The sequence below is a fragment of the Hydra vulgaris genome, chromosome 02, assembly GCF_038396675.1.
Source record: "Hydra vulgaris chromosome 02, alternate assembly HydraT2T_AEP".
NCBI lineage: Eukaryota > Metazoa > Cnidaria > Hydrozoa > Anthoathecata > Hydridae > Hydra > Hydra vulgaris.
Genome location: NC_088921.1, coordinates 52,144,024 through 52,165,428, shown reverse-complemented (window position 1 = coordinate 52,165,428; position 21,405 = coordinate 52,144,024). Strand labels below are relative to the sequence as shown.

The 21,405-nt window shown below is 29.7% G+C and overlaps 1 protein-coding gene across 4 annotated transcripts; it reads left to right on the top strand.

Annotated features, from left to right (window-relative positions):
• Window positions 1-351: 351 nt before the first annotated feature.
• Window positions 352-20,513, top strand: LOC136077024 (uncharacterized). 4 transcript variants are annotated; one of them, XM_065791333.1, is made up of 10 exons: window positions 352-599; window positions 710-785; window positions 857-2,801; window positions 2,937-3,201; window positions 18,374-18,476; window positions 18,571-18,762; window positions 18,905-19,160; window positions 19,491-19,599; window positions 19,789-19,944; window positions 20,141-20,513. In XM_065791333.1, the coding sequence occupies exons 4-10, from the start codon at window positions 3,130-3,132 to the stop codon at window positions 20,465-20,467; spliced, it is 1,215 nt and encodes a 404-aa protein (XP_065647405.1). In that variant the 5' UTR covers window positions 352-599; window positions 710-785; window positions 857-2,801; window positions 2,937-3,129; the 3' UTR covers window positions 20,468-20,513. The 4 variants fall into 4 exon arrangements, with proteins under 4 accessions (XP_065647405.1, XP_065647406.1, XP_065647407.1 ...); XM_065791334.1 differs by lacking the exons at window positions 352-599; window positions 710-785 and having other exon boundaries at window positions 2,139-2,801; window positions 18,688-18,762; XM_065791335.1 differs by lacking the exons at window positions 352-599; window positions 710-785; window positions 20,141-20,513 and having other exon boundaries at window positions 2,139-2,801; window positions 19,789-20,076.
• Window positions 20,514-21,405: the final 892 nt, after the last annotated feature.

Sequence of the window (21,405 nt, the reverse complement as noted above, 5' to 3'; positions counted from 1 at the left end):
TAGTTAAGTACACTTCCGCGGTGCTCTGTGACAAGACCATTAGGTCTTCTTGGGGCACCAAAAATAACTAAATTAAAAAAATATTAACGATAATATCTTATTTATATACCTGTTTTTATTATGATTGTTATTACTCAGTGTAGTTAAGGTGGTTTTGAAACATTATCGCGTCTGTAAAATACTTTGCCTGCCAAGGTATAACTCCTTCTAACGATCTTGTTCCTAGACATAGTCATAAAAAAAATAGTCTGGAAACACGGCCTGTGAATAATAGGTTTTGCCGTTGATGTTAGGTTCTTATCCGCGTTAGTACCCAGACTACTTTAAGGTGCAAAACAAACAAATTTCTTTAGAGATTTCAAGTAAAAATACATTGCCTGGAGCAAATTTTTCAGTGTATGGCTGTCATACCTCTCGTTATTCACATGGAATAGCTATATTCAGTCTCCCTAAAGGTCATGATGACTTTACCGTTCAATGGAGAAGAAAATTGACAGAGGTTATAACTAAAGACCGTTTAATTGATTCAGCTTTAAGGAAGCAAATTGCCAGTGAATCGTTGCATATTTGTGAGAAACACTTTAAAGAAGTTAATAGAAGTAAGCTAAACTATTTGTTATGTGTGCTTATATATATATATATATATATATATATATATATATATATATATATATATATATATATATATATATATATTATTTATATATAGATTCAACTAGAGCAAGACTTATACTAGGATCTCTACCTTCACAAAATTTACCAATTAAGAGTGTTCAAACATCCAGGTAAAAAAATTTCAAAACAATATTTAATTTTTCTCCTTATTTTTTATTTTTATTTTTTTATTTTTTGTTAGTCTATTAAAAAAGACAAGACTTTCAACACTAATAATTACATCAAAGAAAGATTGCAATGAATCAGACAAAGTTCAAAATCATGTACATTTTTTTATAAATCATTTCAAGACTTTGTTGATCGTGTCAGCATACTTAAATTAGAATCATGGAAACTTGTTATATCGAAAGATTTAGTCAAAGTTTTTAAAGTAGACAATATTTACCTACAATCCCAATATGAAGTATATGTTCAACCTAGCCTTATATTTACAATACGATCTTTTGCTTGGAACTTACCAGACACACATGATATATATTTGAATTATAAACAATCAGTTAAAAACTTTATCAAGTATTATTGCTCTTTTATCAACTCGTTGTGTCAAGGTGTTGCATCTGGTTCAAACTGTTTTAAAAAACATATTCTTACAAAATTGTACAATCCAAGTGTTGCATCAATCACTACATTTGAGAGTGAATTTAATAGGTCAACTTTGTGTTTTTTATTGATAAGTCTGGTGATATTTGTAATGAATGTAAAACTTTGGAATTGTCACAAAATACTAAACTACAAAAGGCTGCAAAACGTAAAGCTGAAACGCTGACAAAACCTGCTTATGTAAATGCCCCTATCCCCATACTTCACCGATCTGAAAATGCCATTTTGAAACAAGAAATGAAAAATATGCAAGATGTGATTCAAAAAAGTTCATTACGAGTAACATCTGATTTTGATAACGATATAAAAAACCTAATGTCAAATGCCTTTGATCTATATAATGTTTCACCATTTATGAAATTTTTTTGGACTGAGCAACAAAAATACCTACTGTCAAATCCAACATCTGAGCGATATCATCCAATGATTATACGGTATTGCCTTAGTCTTTGTGCAAAGTCTCCTAGTGCATACGAGGATATTCGCTTTGATAAAAAGTCTGGTACTGGTTTTCTTTTATTACCAAGCCGTCGTCGTCTTCGTGACTACAAGAATTATATTCATCCTCAGCGTGGTTTCAATCCAGATATTATTAAAGAGTTAAAATCAAAAATAAACGATTTTAGTGATATAGAAAAATATATTGTATTATTGTTTGATAAAATTAAAATTCAAGAAAATCTTGTATGGGATAAACACTGGAGAAATTATAGGATTCGTTGAACTTGGTGATATCGATTTAAACTACGCAACTTTACAAAAAACTGATGCAATAGCCACTCATGTTCTTGTGTTTATGATTCGCAGTATAGTTAACCCTTTTAAGTTTACACTAGCTAATTTTGCAACACTTGGAATATCATCAGCTTAAATTTTTCCATTATTTTGGAAAGCTGTCGGTATATGTGAACTGGAATGCAAGTTAAAAGTTATGGCAACAACGTGTGATGGTGCTTCTCCGAACAGAAAATTTTTAAAAATGCATTCACGTTTATCTAATTCAAATGTTAAAAAGGATGCAGTTGTCACATATAGAACTATAAATTTATATTGTCCTGAAAGGTATATTTACTTTATAGCTGACCCTCCACATCTTCTTAAAACAACAAGAAACTGTATTTACAGCTCTGGATCTGGTAAATGTACTAGATACATGTGGAATGATGGTTTATACATTCTATGGAGTCACATCTCAGACATTTTTAAAGAAGATCAAACATGTGGTTTACATCTACTCCCAAAATTATCATATGACCATATTAAATTTTCATCTTATTCTGTTATGAAAGTCAAATTGGCGGCTTCTTAACTATGGATCTCCAGATACTTTCGCAACAGCTAACTTTTGTTCGATGATTGACAGTTTTTTGATATTATGAACATTAGTAATCCTTATGAATCAATTCAGAAGTCAAAACCATTTCTTGTTCCATTTTCTTCTCTTGATGGCAATCGTTTGAACTGGCTTAAATCAGAATTTTTGCCATATTTCGAAAGCTGGCTAAGTTCTATCAATACCCGTCAAGGTAAGTTTACTCTAAATGATAAAAGTAAAATGTTTATATTGTGGCAAACCTATGAAGGAATTAAAATTACATTGAATTCTGCTGTTGAATTATTAACATTTTTACTTTCTAATGGCGTGTCTTATGTATTGACAGAAAGATTTTGTCAAGATCCCCTTGAAAATTATTTTGGACATCAACGCTAAATTGGTTCCCGCAAGGTTAATCAATCTGTCCGTGATTTTGGCTATAACGATAATACTATTCGAAATCAAAAGGTATTCAGACCAATAAAAGATGGCAATTCCCATGACGATGTTCCCTTTGAGATCAATGAAGAACCAGTACCATGCAGAAAGCGAGTAAAAACTTCGCTTTAATAGGGCACCAATTAAAAACACATTATTGGCAAAGTGAAAAGGTAGGGTGCGTACATTTACATGTACATGCAACATGTGCATTTTTTTAGTCTTTTTTCATAAAAAATTTTGGGAGCCCATAATTTGTCACTATGCTACTATATCAAATCCTAATCTTCACTGCAACCTGCTTTTACATGATATATTAAATATTATATAGAAATTAAGTCTTCTGGAAAAGAAAGTTTATATAAAAATAAAAACTGATTATACTACAGTGTTTATCGCATTTAAAAAACATTCTGTGGGTGCAGAGCAAATAGTGTTATTTGTATCTGTAACTAGCGGGGGTCGTTAAAAGCATAAAGGTGCGTACAAGGGGGGTCCTAAATCAGTGGTTTTACTTCGTTTATACTTTATGGATGCCCCTTAATATTATTTTATAATTAGTGTTGTTATAGACTTCGACTAAATTGACTAAAAGACGACTATTCGAAATTAGTCGACTATGAAAAATGTAATAGTCGATTTAACCGACTTTGGATTTTCTACTAATCGACTAAAAGTCGATTTAGTCGGGTAACTATTATAGTACTGATAAATTTATTGCTAATATCTTTTTATTTGATTAAATCTCTAATTTTAGTTCTTAGTTTAATAACAATAGCAGGTATAACTATTATATACTGCCTAGTTTTTTCAGTGGACCCGCAAAGAGGGGGCCCATCTGTTTTCTTCAGGGTCAGAAATTTCTCACGGTAGACCTGCAAATATAATCATTACATATTTCAATAATAGTTATACTTAATAAAACTTTTCAATTATGTTTTTTATTAATTTTTGGTGCGTGATTTTTAAAAATACATGCAGACAGGGCCGTTCCGATTTGAATAGGAATCTAAGATAATTAAAGTGTGAAAATAAATAGATAATTAAAGTGTAAAATAAATGTTAGTGTACAGACTTTTATATCTATCAAGAAATGAAAAGACTACTAAATAGTTTGGACATGGGGAAATTAACCTTGCTCTGCTTTAATATTGTCAGGGCCATTTTAAAGGGGGGCTGTAGCCAAAGACCATCAGATAAAAATAGGCTTTCCAGAAATAGCTGTATCTAACCTAACCTAATAATAAAACCTAACCTAATGGTAAAAAATGATAAAACAATGCTCTAAAACCATACCAAGATTGTGTCCTTTAATAATAGTAGTAGTAATAGTAATATTTATTGCTGTAACAATTACGAATTTGTTAACACCAGTTGAAAAAAATTCACCCAAATAATAAACACCAGTTAAAAAAAATTCTGATGGGAGGTCACTTGTCCCCCCTTAACTTAAGGTTATACCAGGGTGCCTGTGGACCTTTAGCCTCAAAGACCCCCGAACATATTCTCACTCCCGCTGGGTATTTTAAGGTGACCACCAAACTGAAACCAGGCCAAAAATGTCTTTATCCGACCCTGAATATTGTTTTATTCCAATAATATTTAGGTTTTTTTTTTGTAGTTTTTATTTAAGGTGCCCGAAGAAATAAAATAAAACAAAGAAATATGTGCCTGTGATCACAGAGCACAGCAGAAAAGCATTTAATAAGAAGTTTACGCCATCTTCCTAATCGATGTTGAAAAACTTGCCCAGAGGGGGGTTTTTTAATTTTAAAGTTTTTTTTGCCCCTAAGGGGCTGTCCATTCATTATGTCAACAGTTTTATGTCAATTTTTACCTTTTTTCTCCCTCTTGTCAACAACTTTTCTAACTAACAGAGTAACTTACCCCCTATAAATTACATCAAATTTGATTACCTTCTCCCCTCATCCCTAAATACAAACACTACTCTACAAATAACTAGAAACGCTGCCTAATTTTCATTTTTTTAAGTAATTAAATTTATTAAAACAAGAAGGATTCTTCAAATTTTTGACCTTTTCACCTTCGTCAACAATTTTTGAACAAAAATAAGAAACCCCCTTCCCTGTTTTGTTGATGTTATTAACAAACAGCCCTTAATGGCAACCTTCCCCCCTCCCTATCACACTTTTAAATGTCTAACTTTTTTTTATTATGCTTTAGGATCAATCTACTTAAATAACAATTACTGTTTTCAAATAGATTTTTTCCAGTTTTCAAGTCCAGTTTACAATTGATTCCCTCTTTTAATTGACAGCAAAGTATTAACTTTGAAATTTTCTTAAAAGAAAATTGCACACGAATAAAAAACAAAACAATAAAATTTAAATAAAATAAAAAGTTTTAGTTTTATTTAAATTTTAGTCTTTCTAGTCCTAAAAGTTTTTTTAGGACTAGAAAGACATAAAAACAAGAAATATTCTATTGAAAAACTATTATTAATATTCTGATGCCATAAAATATTTTTAGCCATTTGTAGTCATGAAAATAGCTGTTTAAAAAATTGAGATAATAAGATTAGATAAGTGTATCTAATTGTCAAATGTGCAATTAATCTTATATATAACCTATACTTGACTACTCTTCTTCTTTAGTGAAGTTCGTAGTGACTTAGACTTAAGTTGTTTAACTTTAACTTTATAAGCTTGTAGATTATCCTTGACGTATGAAAATGTTCTTGCTCTCACATACAAATTCAAGATGTCCTCAAAAACATTTGAACAAACCTCTTTGTTAACAACAACATCAGTTTCACTTTTGATCTTTGAAAAATTTGATAAAATATTTGTGGCTTTGAGAAGTTATAGTACAATTTCTTTACTGTCAATTTTATTGATAGAATTACTAACCATATTTTTAAAGGTTGTTTCAGCAGTAATAAAAATGCATATTGCCTCAATTTTCATTTTCCATAAGCCTGATCTGTTACGTGTGTTCACAAGTTTATTCTCAGGCAAATCATCACTTCCTTGATATTGGGCAGCAAGTAAAATAGACATATACTGTTGGTAGTATTATTCCTTATAAATACCTGAAAACCTGATGCGACGATATAATGTGCTAAAAACATACCCACTTCGATAGGCAATAACAGATTGATCTCTATTTGAAAGTACACAAGCTTTTTCAGATAAAATTGCATCACTTAGAACTGATTGACCAGAAAGATGCGACAATACATGGTTACATACTTCAAATCCAAGTAATGTGGAACACTGTGTATTTAATCCTATAAAAATAGAATCAATGTTGTCAAAGATACATTTGTAGAAATCTGGATAAAAATTTTCAGCATTTCCTTGAAATAAAGATAGAACTGGTTTAATGAACTGATATGCCTATGTGTTAGCTATATCGGAATTAATCGCATAGTTTTTAAAAAGATTTTTTATAGATTCGAAGCAGTTATCCCATGAAAGCTTTGCAACACTTCTTTCTAAATATATTTCAAAATTTTTGAGATCAATTATTTCTTCTGGTATTTTAGATTTTTCTGTATCTTTTAAAACTTCTGAATGAGCTAATAAAGCATCTGAATGTTTGCTATTAGAGTGACGATTGAGACCCCTAGAGTTCAAACATATTTTATTACAAAATTGACACGAAAATGTTGTTGGTGGTGTATGCGAATCATGTTGTTTTTCAACAACATCACGTAACAAATCCTGGTCAATAACTGCAAAGATAGCATCAAGCTCATCTTGATTTAACTCGACAATGTGCTCGATATGAAATAAATCTTCTGAACTTTCGGCCCTCATTAAGTTTATTTTGCACCTTATTCCTGCGGACCACCCGATTTTCAACTTGAACAATAAAAACTGTTAGAAACGGCCTGCGTTTCCAGACTATTCTTTTTATGACTATGATTAGAAGGTTTAAAAAAGTTCGTTTTTTAGGTGAAATGAACATCGTAGTTTAATAATATGATATGTTCTTATATGGCAGTTTTACTTAGTTATAAGCTTTTTCTTGATCGGTATCCATACATTTTGTATGAAATTTGATGGAAATAGAATGCTTTGACAAATATATTTAGTTAATATGCAACAGAATAGACCAGATTTACGATCTAAAGTGGATTATGGCACTTTACAAATAACTAGATTCTAGTTAACGCTAATGAGCGATATCTATCTAAAGATTTCTTACTGCTGTTCTTTTTATATTATGTTAGTGGTAATAATTGATTTTTAGAATTTATTAGAAAAACCTGAACACAGAAAGTCTAAAGCTCTTGTTTGGACATAAATCGCTGATCAAGTCATGTGAATTCCAAACTTAAGAATTCGAATAATTCACCTTAAGAATTCAATGAATCACTATAACTACATCAAGTACTTTAACAATTGTTTATATTTTTATGTTGTATAAATTATGTAAAAGGAATTTTAATTATCAGTAAATCTGATATTGAAAAAACTGGCATAATGTAACTAGCATACCTGAAAAATAGTAGTAAAAACTGGCATAAGTGCATATTGACATCAGTGCAAATTGGCATAAATGTACCTAATAAATTTGCAAATATATGCCTAAATGCAAATTAACGTAAGTGTGAACTGCGATAAGTGCGAAGCATAAGTTGGCATATGTGTGAACTGACATATTTTTATTTATTTTTATTTGTTTATTTGAATTTTATGCTATATTTTTCTATAAAAATTATCATCGTCTATTTTCTATACATATGTGTGCCAAAAAAATTTGCAAAAACATAAGTGCGCCAAATGAATTCGGAAATTTTGGCATAGGATTTGCACTTATGCCCATTCGCACTTATGCCAATCTTAGTGATTTCTTTCGGCGCACTTATTCAAATTTGCACATATGGCAGTTCGCAATTACGCCAGTTTTTACAACTGCTTTGCATTTATGACAGTTCGCACTAATGCCAATTCCAATGTTTTCAAATCCTTTCGGGGCACTTACGCTGGTTCGCACATATGCCGGATCGCACTTATGAGAGTTTTTGCAACTATTTTGCACTTATACCAGTTCTTATGCCAACTTTCAATTATGCCAATATTTGCAAGTTCTTTCAGCTCGCTCATGCTAGTTCTAACTTATACCAGTTCACACTCATTTCAGATTTTGCAACTGCTTTGCACTTATGCCAATTCGCACTTTTACAAGTTCGCACTTATGCCAGTTTGCACTTATGTCAGTTCGCACTAACGCAGATTCGCTGTTATGAAATTCGTACTTTATCAGCCGCCCACAAAAAAATATTTTTCAAAAAAATTCCTAATATCCGACAAATATTTTTGATGTGCAAGCTTTTTAAAAACAGGTTGTGCATTAAACTGCAACACGGGGTGAATAGAGAAAATTAAAAAGTCAAAAAAAGGTATAAGGAATTTTGAAATGTTTGACAATGAAAAGGTATTCATTAATGATGAAAATGTATATATATATATATATATATATATATATATATATATATATATATATATATATATATATATATATATATATATATATATAGATATATGTACACTTTTTATTTGTTTATCTTTAAAACACTATTTTAAATAATTTAATTTTACAACTAGGTGGTCGGTACACGCATCCAATTATAATGCCAAAGTTTTAGTTACTTCAATAAAAAGGCTTCCATAGTTAGTAGTAGTATAATTTTTTTTCTTTTCTTTTGTGTGTAATTTATTTTGCCGTTAAAAAATGTTTACATTGCATATACATATACCAAAATTAATGACTGGAGCAAAAAGAAGCCATAAGCTTGCGCACAGAATAACAGTCAAAACTATTTGATGCTTTTTAAATGGCATTTTCAAATCTTTAATGTTTTTCCTTTTTTTTTTTTTTTTTTTTTTGGATTCATTTTTTAATAATTTCCCAGTACTTTGCAATTATTTTCAATTCTGGGCAGTTTGGAGGGTTTGCTATTTTAAACACAACTTTCACGTTATTTTATTTATACCATCCCATAGCCACTTTGCTATAATGACTTGATGATAAATTAGGTCAGAACACATGTCTACTAACATGTGGTTTAGTACCCAGCGGGCACGCGTCGTCCGTTGGACGTTTCACGGACGTCCGAAGTACGTCCCCCGGACGATGCATGTCCACTGGGTAAGAGGTAAAGACGTTTTTATAAACACTCTTCATATTTTACCAGAAAGTGTGTACTCAGAAATATAGGGTGCTATTTTTTTGTCATACCTGCACATAGCTCGCCAAATTAAGGCGATTTTTATCAAACTTATCATGTTTTATGTATTTAAATTTCTTACCAGCTTTTCCTCTTTACTTGGCTTTATAATTGACAGCACCAGGAATTTGTTGATCAATTTTGTTTGGAAAAAACGTAAAAATAAAATGACTAACGATGTATTTGCAACTTGTTTTGCTTCTGAATTGTAGCTTCTATTCGAATTTTCCATAATACTTGTGCAAAATATTTTTTCTAACGTCCTCTTTTTTTTTCATTTTTAAAACTTATTTTAAACTAAAACATTTTTTTGAATTCGTTACATGTTGACAACAAAATACAAACACAATTAAAAATATATTAATACAATCACTGAAAAACGTATTTAAACTTTTTTTTTTTTTTTCGGTAATTTGTTTATTTTTTCATCAAACGCTTTTTACTCATCGCAAATATTATTAACGAAATTCATACCAACTTTAATTTTGTAAAGTTCATTCCATAAATCTTGAACATTTTTTTAAAGCAATTCTATCTGTAAGTTAAAGCCGGTAAACCGGTTTCTCGAAAGATCTTTATTATTGACAATAATAAGTCTCTTTTATTTTCCAGGGTTGATATGAACTTCATTGGGGATAAACAATAATATCATTTCTTTTTGGATATTCATTAGTTCTTGCATCTTGCAATTTGATTGATTCATTAATTCTCGCACACAATTGTGATGCGAGAATTAATGAATATCAAAAGTTTTATTAAAAATTACAGCACAAGAAATGTTTGATCACTTATTTGTTAGAGCAAAGAATAAGCTTTTTTCCTGATTGTCTATTCTTATTATTTATTCCTTATATCATTGTATGATTATTCCTTTATTCCATCTTAGTTGTGAACAACTCGGATATTGGATTTGTGTTGTATGAAGAAGTACTACTCTAATAAAGGAGCAACTTTTTGAAACCTCCTCTAATAAAAAGAGCAATATTGCTACAACTTTCATTTATATCTATTTAATATTTTAAAAGAAACTGCAACAAATATATATGAGAAATATATGTTAATCTGTTGGGGGCGCAGGGCGTTTGAAAAATATTAGTTTTACTAAAAACTCATCAAAATGACAATTTTCTGTCTTTTTTTAAAAAGCTTAATAAAAAATTAATCATAATACAGTACATCTCGTATCATAATACATACATTTTTTACATAATACAGTAAAATCTCTCTAATACAGTACAATCTCTCTAATACAGTACAATCTCTCTAATACAGTACAATCTCTCTAATACAGTACAATCTCTCTAATACAGTACAATCTCTCAAATACAGAACAATCTCTCTAATTCGAATTTTATGAGGAAAAATAAAAGTTCGAGTCACAGAGAATTTAGAATTATAGAAAATTATAGAAAGTTGATTTTTTATTCAAATATTCTCGTCATAATAACAAATAGAAATCAAACAAATAAATAGTAATTCTTAAGCCTAAACGCAATATATATGATGTTTTTAAACTTTTACATTTTCAAAAAAAAGTCAGTAATTGTTATTGTCTTTAATGAACTTGTAAATTCATATCAATGGCACGGCATATTCAATTTCAATAGCATCATGTCCAGAAACTTCTGCAATGATTTTGATGTTGGCAATGCAAACATCAAAATCTGCTTACTAACCGGTGGCCGTGAGGTTAAAATCTGCATAAAATTTTGCTCTTAACAATTCAAGTTTATCTTTTAAGTTTTCCATTACAGCCTCCTCTACATCTAAGCCACAGAAAAGATTTTTATTAACATTTATATGCTTTTCTACTGCTTTTAATAGAATTCCTGATTTCTTGAATTTTTAAAGAAATTATAACTAAAATTTAGTTCAATTTTTGTAACTCACTGCTCGAATAATTCTGCCGACTTCCAACTTTTTGATTGGGCCCAATAGCAACAAGGAATATTTTTCACACCCTTGAAATATCTAGTAGACTTCGATTTTCCAATTATAAACATTGAAAATTTTTCTCCTTTAACATTTTCCGTGGCCACCCCAGACAGACAAACTTTCCTATGCTGGCCTCCTTTGTACTTTTCATTTTTAAAATATAACCTTTTGTTAGCAAACATTGGTTATATTTGAAAATATATCTAATGCAGATGAATTCGGAAAAGTCGGAATTCATCTGTATTAAATATATTTTCAAGGGGGCATTGAGAGAGAATTGTATGCAGTGTGGTTTCGAGCCATAGTGAAATCATTTGCTCATTAACCAACTTTGCCTCTCCAGAAATGGTTTTGAAAGATATACCATACCTAGAACAAGTTTATAATTGGTTAGGCATAACTTGTACATATGTTTGAATGTGTAACTTTGACGTCTGCAAGTTTCCAGAAAGTCAAATTCTGTAATGAATTGGAGTTTCTGGAAACTTGCAGACGTCGAAGTGAACGCAGTTCACTTCGACGTCTGCAATAAAGTGAACGCAGTTGTTGTTTTTTTAAAGCCCATATGACTTGCATATGTTCAAAAGTAACAAAGATATCTTTGCAAGAACTATTTTTCAACCAGCTCAAAAAAATAAAATGGTTACAAAAGTCCTTTACAAATAGGATTAGTTGATGTATCAGAGATATATCTGCTGACAAGATATTTGGGTAGAAAAGAATCAGACTCTAAAATACCTGGAACCAATAGTGAGGATATAGGTAGATGCTAAAATATAACAAATATTTTTGTCAATTTATGTTGAAACTGTCATTTAAAAAATATAGTACTACTGTTTTGTTAAAACTAATTTGAGCACCAATTTTCTTTTTTTAGCAGTAGAATTTCAAACAATAAAAGACAATTTAAACATTTGCAACGAAAATGCAAATAATTCAGAAAAAGCTGATTTCAGTTTTAAAAAAAATTACATAGATACTGCCTGGATTTCTCAAGTAGCTATCTAACAGAACTGGTATCTAACAGAGCTAATATCTAACAGAGCGGCAGCAGCTCTAGCTACAGCTTTAGCTTCTGTAAAAGATGCTAATTTATTAAAGAAAACTACTGATATTTTCGTTGATCACAACAAAATAAAACGAAGTAGTAACCAAAAACAGAAAATTTTGTCATTTTCGTTACTATATTTTAATCACTTCTTTTTTTTTTTTTTTAATATTTTATTACTTTTTTTGTTTCTTAACATCTTAAAATTTCTTTTTTTAAAATGCTGTTCCTTATATATTACGGATATTTATTTGCGTTACTATTGGGGCTCGGTGTTAAGGCTAATTTATGCCTTCTTCTTGCTCCAACCAATTATGCTTTTTTATGTTGTTGTAGATTGTAAACATTTTTAACGGTGAAATAAACTAACTAAAACTAACTAAATACATGGTAGAGCTGAAAAAGTGGCAATGAATGATAATATTCAGTATATTTTTTTTGATGGACGAAAAGCTTTATCTAAATACTAGTAAACGACCGGGGCTGGTATTTGAGTGTGGGCAAGGCCGGCTCTACGGACGGGATTGCATAAACATTGGTGCATATTGACTTGTTTTTATATACCATATCAATATGCACCAATGTTTATATAGGCCCAGCCATAAACCGAGCTCTGGCTCAGGTCAAATACCGGTCCCGGTCGTAAACTAAATACGTGAGAGAAGAAGAAGATGCAAAATTACATCAATCAAAAAAAAGAAGAAAAACATTATTTAGTTTATTCTAAAACTAGTGGTAAATACCAATTTCTTTTCAGTAACAGCTCCGAAAAAAGAGCAGAAACTAAAGCTGATCAATTAGCTCATAACCTTTACAAATGGATTGTGAATTGTGATGTTAGAGGCTCTTTGGTTGCCATTGGTGCGGACTCAACAAATTTAAACACAGGCTGGATAGGATATGTTATCCACTAACTTGAACATAAATTGAATAAAAAACTAATGTGGATAATTTGTGCTCTTCGTACAAATGAACTACCTTTCCGACATCTTATGATTCATCTTGACGGAAAAACTGCATCAAAAAATAACTTTTCCGGTTCTGTTGGAAAACTTATAGGTAAGGTTAATAGCTTCAAAATCAAAGATAGCATAATAAGAATTGAATTTCCTAATGCAACGATAGAACTTGACTCTGAAGTTGTAAAACCACTATTAGATGATTAAAAGTCTCTCTATGAAATTACCCACGCATTTAAAGCTGGCGTTTTTCCAGAAAATTTTAAAGGCAAAGAAATTGGGCCACACTCGCATGCAAGATGGTTAAACTTTACAAATAGAATATGTTTCCTTTGGTGCTTAAAAATTGTACTTTCGGCTGAAGAAACATATAGTCTTCAACTTCTGGTGGACTTCATTGCTGTAGTTTGTGCACCACTATGGTTTAAAATCCATGTAAAGTGGAAGTGGACTGAAGGGCCTAACCATATACTCAAGAAATTAAAATTTCTTTGACATCAGAGAATAAACTTAAAAGATATTGCCATGCCCTATGTTTTATCATCTTCATGGAATGGTCATAGTGAATGTATTCTTCAAGCATTTTTATGTAATCTTGAAAAAAGAGTAAGAAAATTTGCAGTATTTTGAATCTCCTCTTAATTTTAAAATTAAGAGGAGATTCAAAATACAGAAACACTGATGTAATAAGTAGAAAATATCATATACATAATAAAATACTGATTCGCTTTTTGATCTAATTAGTTGGAGTTTGGATGTACATGAACCTTTGCTTACAGGTTTTTTGTCAATGGATGAACTTTTAAAATACAATGATACTCCAATGTATGTTCCTTGTTTTCCTGTTCATGGTGAAGCTATTAAAAGATGTGTCCCAGAAGTCACAAGAGCTTCTCAATCGGTATTTGGAAAAGTTAGAAGAGATGGGTTTATCAGAGCAACATTAGCCCATTAAGAAATCATGCCCGTGAACCAATCAAAAAAAGTTCTATTTAAATTAATTTAGGCAACATAAATTTTTTTAGTTGTTTTCATTTGCTTTGGGATATTATTTATGATCACAGTATATAAATTTAACGCTAAATATATTCTATCTTTTTGATAACACTTTATTTAGGACCAATAAATTTTTAACTCTTCGGAAAGTTTGAATTATTGTAGGAACTATATTGTTTATTATTTATAGAGCAAATAATTTTTGTTTCTCTTTTAAGATCCTAGAGCAAACACACACTAAGAAATAAAGGTAAAACGGGGTGTTTTTATATACCCTAAGGTATATTTACCGCTGCTTAATCCTAATATTGAAATTGAGGTATATTTTTTTGCCTTAGGGTATGAATTTCGCTACTTTGTAATAGGGTTTTGAAAAAACACCCAAAACGCAAATCTAAAAATAAACGGCAAACCTTTTATTAGCAAACTAAGGTAGAAAATTCTACCTCGGCTAGAGAAAATATCTACCTTAGCATTTTCTACCCTTGCAAAGCAAAAAAGCACGACAAAATGGTAGGATTCTTAGGTGGATATGTGGATGAGGATATTCTTAGTATGCTATATATTATATATATTAGGGTGACCAGACGTACTCTTTTTTAAATTATTATACTCTTTTTCAAGTAATATTTTTATTGTATCTCTCTTTTTTATTTAAACCACTAAATATACTATTTTTTAAACATTTTATGAAAAAACTTTTTTATTTGGCGACATATCACTAAATTGTTTTCATGTATGAAATATTTTAACTGCTATAGTTTTGATATTAAACTAAATGTATTTACATAAACAAAAAATGTACATTTTTTTTAACTGACGTTTTGGCTTAAAACTGGGTTCAATAATATATATATATATATATATATATATATATATATATATATTATATATATATATATATATATATATATATATATATATATATATATATATATATATATATATATATATATATATATATATACATGTCTATATATATATATATATATATATATATATATATATATATATATATATATATATATATATATATATATATACATGTCTATATATATATATATATATATATATATATATATATATATATATATATATATATATATATATATATATATATATATATATATATATATATATATATAAATATATATATATATATATTTATATATATATATATATATATTTATCAAAACTATATACATTGTTCATCAAAACTATAGCAGTTATAATATTTCATATAATATATACATATATATATAATATTTCATATAATATATATATTTAAATATATATATATATATATATATATATATATATATATATATATATATATATATATATACTTTTATTATTTTGTAATTTTAGTCAAAAAATAATTCAGATGTCTATATATATGTGTAAAGTCATTTATTGTTGAAAACACTTTTTCTTATGTTGTGATCTAGTTAATCATATGCTTCTTTCGCATTCTGAAGACAAATTCATGAATTTAGAGTGTGGCATTGGTGAATGTAAGTACTTGTATAATACAGCTAATGCTTTTAAATGGCACATTAATAAATGCCATAAAATCGCTGTTGATGAATCTTTACTCAAAAATACAGACTCCGAAATATTGGACAGTCAGAAAACAGAGGAATATGATGCCAGGGAGTGTGAAGAAAATCTGTTTTTAAATATTGACGAGTCCTTAATGCGTGATTTTATGGATTTTAGTGAATGCTTCTCTAGACAATTGTGTCACACTAAACTATATTGTAGAGAAAAATTTATGCTTCCAAAATCAGTAATAAAGCAAATTTTCGAGCAAGTTCAAACATTGTTTGACTTGTATCAAAGCAGTATTTCTTCAATAATTCGGGCTAAACTTAAACATTGTGGAATTGATTGGAAACTAGATTATGTGTATAGATAAATTCTTGAAGAAGATTCTTTCTATGAACGTATTTCAAAATCAACATCCACCGACCATCTAATCGAATCATATATGAAGTTAAACCTTGACTATGTTCCTCCAATTGAATATAATATCTCACCAATTGACAATAGATTTATTGTTACGTTAGAAAATAAAAATCAAGCTAATACTAAATTTCACTATGTTCCTTTATTGGCAACTTTGAAAAGTTATCTAAAACGTGAAGATGTTTGGAGTATTTTTCAGCATAAAAAACAGGTTAGTGATTATCTACATGACTATACCGATGGTTTGGTATGGCAGTCACGAATAAAACATTTTTGCTGTGACTCTTTTATCAGACTACGTTTCTATAGTGATGAGCTTGAAATATGCAACCTGCTAGGAAGTCGAAAAGGAACTCATAAAATAAGTGTTTTTTACTTTATTGTTGGCAATATTGAGAGTAAATATTGGTCATCATTGAACCACATTCATTTAGCACTGATTTCAAAGTATAGTATAATTAAAGAACACGGCTACGCACTAATTCTACAACCTTTGTTGAATGATTTAATGATACTTCAAAACGAAGGTATTAACATTAATGTTGAAGGTATAACACACAATCTTAAAGGCTCCATTGTTACATTATCTGGTGATAATTTGTCTGCACATACAATTGGTGGATTCTCTGCATGTTTCTCGTCTGGCCGTATTTGTCGAAATTGCATGGTACCACATATTAACATTCGTAATATTAAAACTGAAAGTCAATGTATTTTAAGAACTAAAACCAGTCATGATTATCATGTTAACTCTGTGTTAATTGATCCAACTCTGATGCCTGTGTATGGAGTTAAAAAGGAATGCCCATTTTCTATCTTAAATTATTTTCACCCAATTGATTCCATGCCCCAGGACATATTACATGACATTGGAAGGACTGATGAGTGTTAATTTTAGTGTTGTTATAAAAGGCCTTGTTAAAGATAAGTTTTTGACAGTCTGTGAGCTCAGAAATATACTAAAAAATTTTAAATATGGGATTACTGAACGCTGTAATAAACCATTGCCTTCAAATGTTCCACTTAATTTAGTATCAAGTAACAAGCATATCAGTGGAAAGGCTGTGGAGAGGTGGTCATTATTTTATCATCTTCCGTTATATATTGGAAAAGTTGTACCATATGAAAACGAATATTGGTTACTACATTTGTTATGCAGAAAAATATGCCAAATTTTTCTTTCACCAGTTATTGATATAGAGTGGATTCCTGTACTCACCCACCTTATTGCTAGGCACCATGAGTTATTAGCACGATTAAATCCAAAATCATTTACACCCAAGATACATTTTCTTGTTCATTATCCACAAATGATTTCCCAATTTGGTCCTCTTAGATTACTTTGGTGCCTAAGATTTGAAGCAAAACATCAATATTTTAAACAAACTGCTCGTGTGAAAAATTTTAGAAACATTACTAAAACTCTTGCTGAGAGACACCAGATGGCTAAGTGTGCTCTTTTGTCACCAGCAAATGAATGGGTTCAGAGCTCTCCAGTTATTCTCGGTTTACAGCAATTTCTTCCTTATTCAATTTTTCCAACCAGTCTTTGCATAAAAATTAAACAAATGTATGGAATTGAGATAAGTAGTAATCAAAAGAATATACTGTCTGTCAATCGCTTGCAATGCAATGGAACGTTATCACGTGTAAAAACCTTTGTTGTCTATAATGTAATTGATGAAGAATGCGTTCCACTGTTTGCCAAAATTGAATTCATTTTATATTTGCATGGCCTATGGGTTATATGTTGTATTCTCCATTATTCTTTGACTTATAACCCACATCTTGGTGCTTACATTACTGAAAAGAGTGATGAATGGATTGTTTATACACCAGGAGCTATTATTAATTATCAGCCACTTAGTTCATATAACGTAAATGATGAAAATATGATATTTTTGCACAACAGTGTGGTTAAAAGTTAAAATACTTTACAATATTAAATATAAATACATATTTAAAATTCAACCCAACTATTTAATTTAACATTCATTCCCAACCTACCCCACTAACTCCCTAGACTATTAATATGTTAATTTTTGTTTGGGTGTTTATGTTTTTTTAACATTTGCAAAAATATCTTATATATTTTTTAAATATCTTATTTAATGTAATGATTGTAAATGAAAATGATTATCTGTTGTTGATGTTGTTGTTATACGGAGAGTATTAATTTCATCAGTCTTTAAATCATACATATTAATAATTTAGATTAAAGTTATTTACTTTTTATTTAGTTTAGTTATTTCTTAAAAATGTATAACTTCAAAGTTTGGACAAGCGACAGAGTTCAGAAAAAAATTTTTGTTGCTGATAATTTGTTGAGTTTAAAGACAAAAGGTTGTTTTTATATTTACAATACCGTTATATTTAATAAAGATTATGCAATTTTATTGATTTATGTAATAATATAAATATTGTTTTTTCTTTACAGCACAAAGAAAGTTCAACTTGATCAACCCTCTTGTGATAGTTTTGAATTCTGATGGCACAGAAATAGACGATGATGAGGTGCTATTGCATTGTGTAAATGAAATTTTAATTGTTCTAGGGGCTGAACAACTTTGGACTCATGAAATACCTGTCACTTCAAGGTCTGAGCAACAAGGGAGTTCAAATTCAATAGGTTAATAATTTTATGAACTTGCTATGAATTTTAAACATTTCATTGTATACCTATGTTCTAAGTTATTTAGTCATTTCTTCATTATAGTTGGTAATTATTACTTTTTTTAACTTAAGCATATTATATTAGTAAATTGTTTTAGATTTTTTTACTAATTCTGAATTTGCGCCCCAACCTTGTGCAGTTATGTCTGATAACAGTTTAACGCCATTGCTTGATATTAAATCAACAACGAACGAGAAAACATCGCGTGTGTTTCCTTTTGTGTATACCATGCCCGTTCTTCCCCAACATATTTCTGTAGCCCTACAAAAAGCAAAGGACAAGGCTTCATTAGAGCCATTTGCAGAGCATTCTCTTGTGAGAATATTATTTGAAGATCTTATGCAATATGATCTGTAAGTTTTTAATTTTTCTTTTATTATGTAGTTAAATCATCGTCATTATTGTCATTACTTTAACATCATTGTTTGTTGTTGGCCAAGGTAGAACTTTTACAGGCGTTAGTTTTTTCAAGAACGGATCTCACAGAATAGTGTGTAATTTTGTTAACAGAACTAAATTCCTTCTGTACAGAATGAATGAATTGAACTGTTTTGAAACTGTTAACACATATATTCAATTTATTTATAGTTACTGAGGCATATAATTAGAGATTTAATAATATATTTAAAATACAAAGTTTTGAAGGGATTAAATTACCAATAAATAATATACTTATTATTTAGCTACCCATCATCTGTGATGTACAATAGTGTATGTTCTGCTATTGTACGAACATATCCAAATCTATGTGACAGTGTCATAGTTATGAAAGGCAAATCATCGAAGTTATATGTGAGTATTTAAATAAATTTTTATAAAATCTAAATCTTGTTAGGTTATCTCTAAAAATGTTTACATACATGTATGGTGTAAAACTGTATAATATTTACTTTCTATGCAAACTTTATGATTTATATGAATATAAATTCATAAATTTATATACATATAAAGATTTATATGTATATAAATTCTCTATTTTAGGTAACATGGTTGGATAGTCTAAGAACTAAATTTAAATCGGAACGTGCAAAATATTCTAATGATGAGTCTGTTATAGCTCATAAAAAGTTTGCATCCAAAAGGATACACAGCCAGCTGATTAATAATAATCAACCTGTAAAGATAACTAGACTAGAGGTACTGCAATTTATTTAATTTTAAACCAGCATTGTGCCAACTCAAATTTGACTGACTTTATTTTATATATCTTTATTTATTGCAATAAATAACTCTAATAGCTAATTTTTAATGGAAGGTAATATCCAAGTACAATTTTGATAAAATTTGTAATTATTTTTTTGTAAAAATTTTCATATTCGAATTTATGTTGCAGGTTTCAAATGACTCTTTAGAAGATTCTTCAAGTGTAGAGCAACATGTAATATTAATGTTAAAGGAGAACAATAAACATTATCCTGACACGACTATTATATCTGATAGAATGAGCCGTACCTATGTATCAAGAAGAATATATATATATATATATATATATATATATATATATATATATATATATATATATATATATATATATATATATATATATATATACCCTGTAGTACCAATTGAAGTGCGAAGTTTGTTTAAACTTGTCATGTTAACAGGCATGTGCTTTTTATATAGTTCCCGCATTTATTTGTATTGTTTGAATAGATTCTAGATGACTCGTTGTTCAATGGGGAACAATGGTCATTCCAACAAGACAGTGCCCCTTCGCACAAAGCGAAGACAACACAGAGGTGGTTGACAGCCAATGTGCCCGATTTTATCTCTACGTATGCCTGGCCGTCAGCATCACCAGATCTTAATCCATTGGATTATGCAATCTGGTCTAAACTGGAGGCGAAGGTGTGCTGCAAACCTCACACTTCCGTTGATGCCCTCAAGCGATCACTTCTCAGAGAATGGGATGCTTTATCCATGGATACCGTGCGTAAATCAATCGAGGAATGGCGTCCAAGACTGGAGGCGTGCATACGGGCAAAAGGGAGTTATTTCGAGGACTCTCTTTATTAATGTGTACTTTAGCATTTTAACTAAAACATAACATGCATATAATATGTATATATTACATTTGTTCTTGCATTAAAAACATGTTCTCTTAAATTTTTTTACTGAATTAAAATTTCGCACTTCAATTGGTACTACTAGGTATATATATATATATATATATACCTAGTAGTACCAATTCCACTCCATCAATAACCATCAGATGTGCAGGCGAAGCAAATGTTTTTAACGTTGATGATGCCGAAATAAACGTAATGCTCGACGGCATAGTAATAGCAAAATCCAAGACAGTATTAAGTGCGCTTACAAGTTTAGTTGCAGCCTACTGGGTGTACGAAATTGCATTTGACGCAAAACTTAAAAAAACATTAGATTTTGTTGCAAGCCATGTTTGTGGCGTTTCTAGCTACATTACAACACCATTTAGTCAAAGAATTTTGAACAAACTTTTGTAATAGTAGATAATTTCTATAAAAATATAACTTAAAAAAAATAATTTGTATCTCAATAAACACGAGAAAATTAATTACAATTTCCATATAATACTTTAAACTAGACATACTTTGACCGGTTCCACAATTAAACTAA

Coding starts and splice junctions, on each gene's coding strand:
- LOC136077024 (XM_065791333.1), top strand. CDS start 3,130: ATGCAGAAAGCGAGTAAAAACTTCGCTTTAATAGGGCACCAATTAAAA. Junction 18,763..18,904: donor AGGGAGTTCAAATTCAATAG/GTTAATAATTTT, acceptor AAATTGTTTTAG/ATTTTTTTACTAATTCTGAA. Junction 19,600..19,788: donor GCAAATCATCGAAGTTATAT/GTGAGTATTTAA, acceptor TCTCTATTTTAG/GTAACATGGTTGGATAGTCT.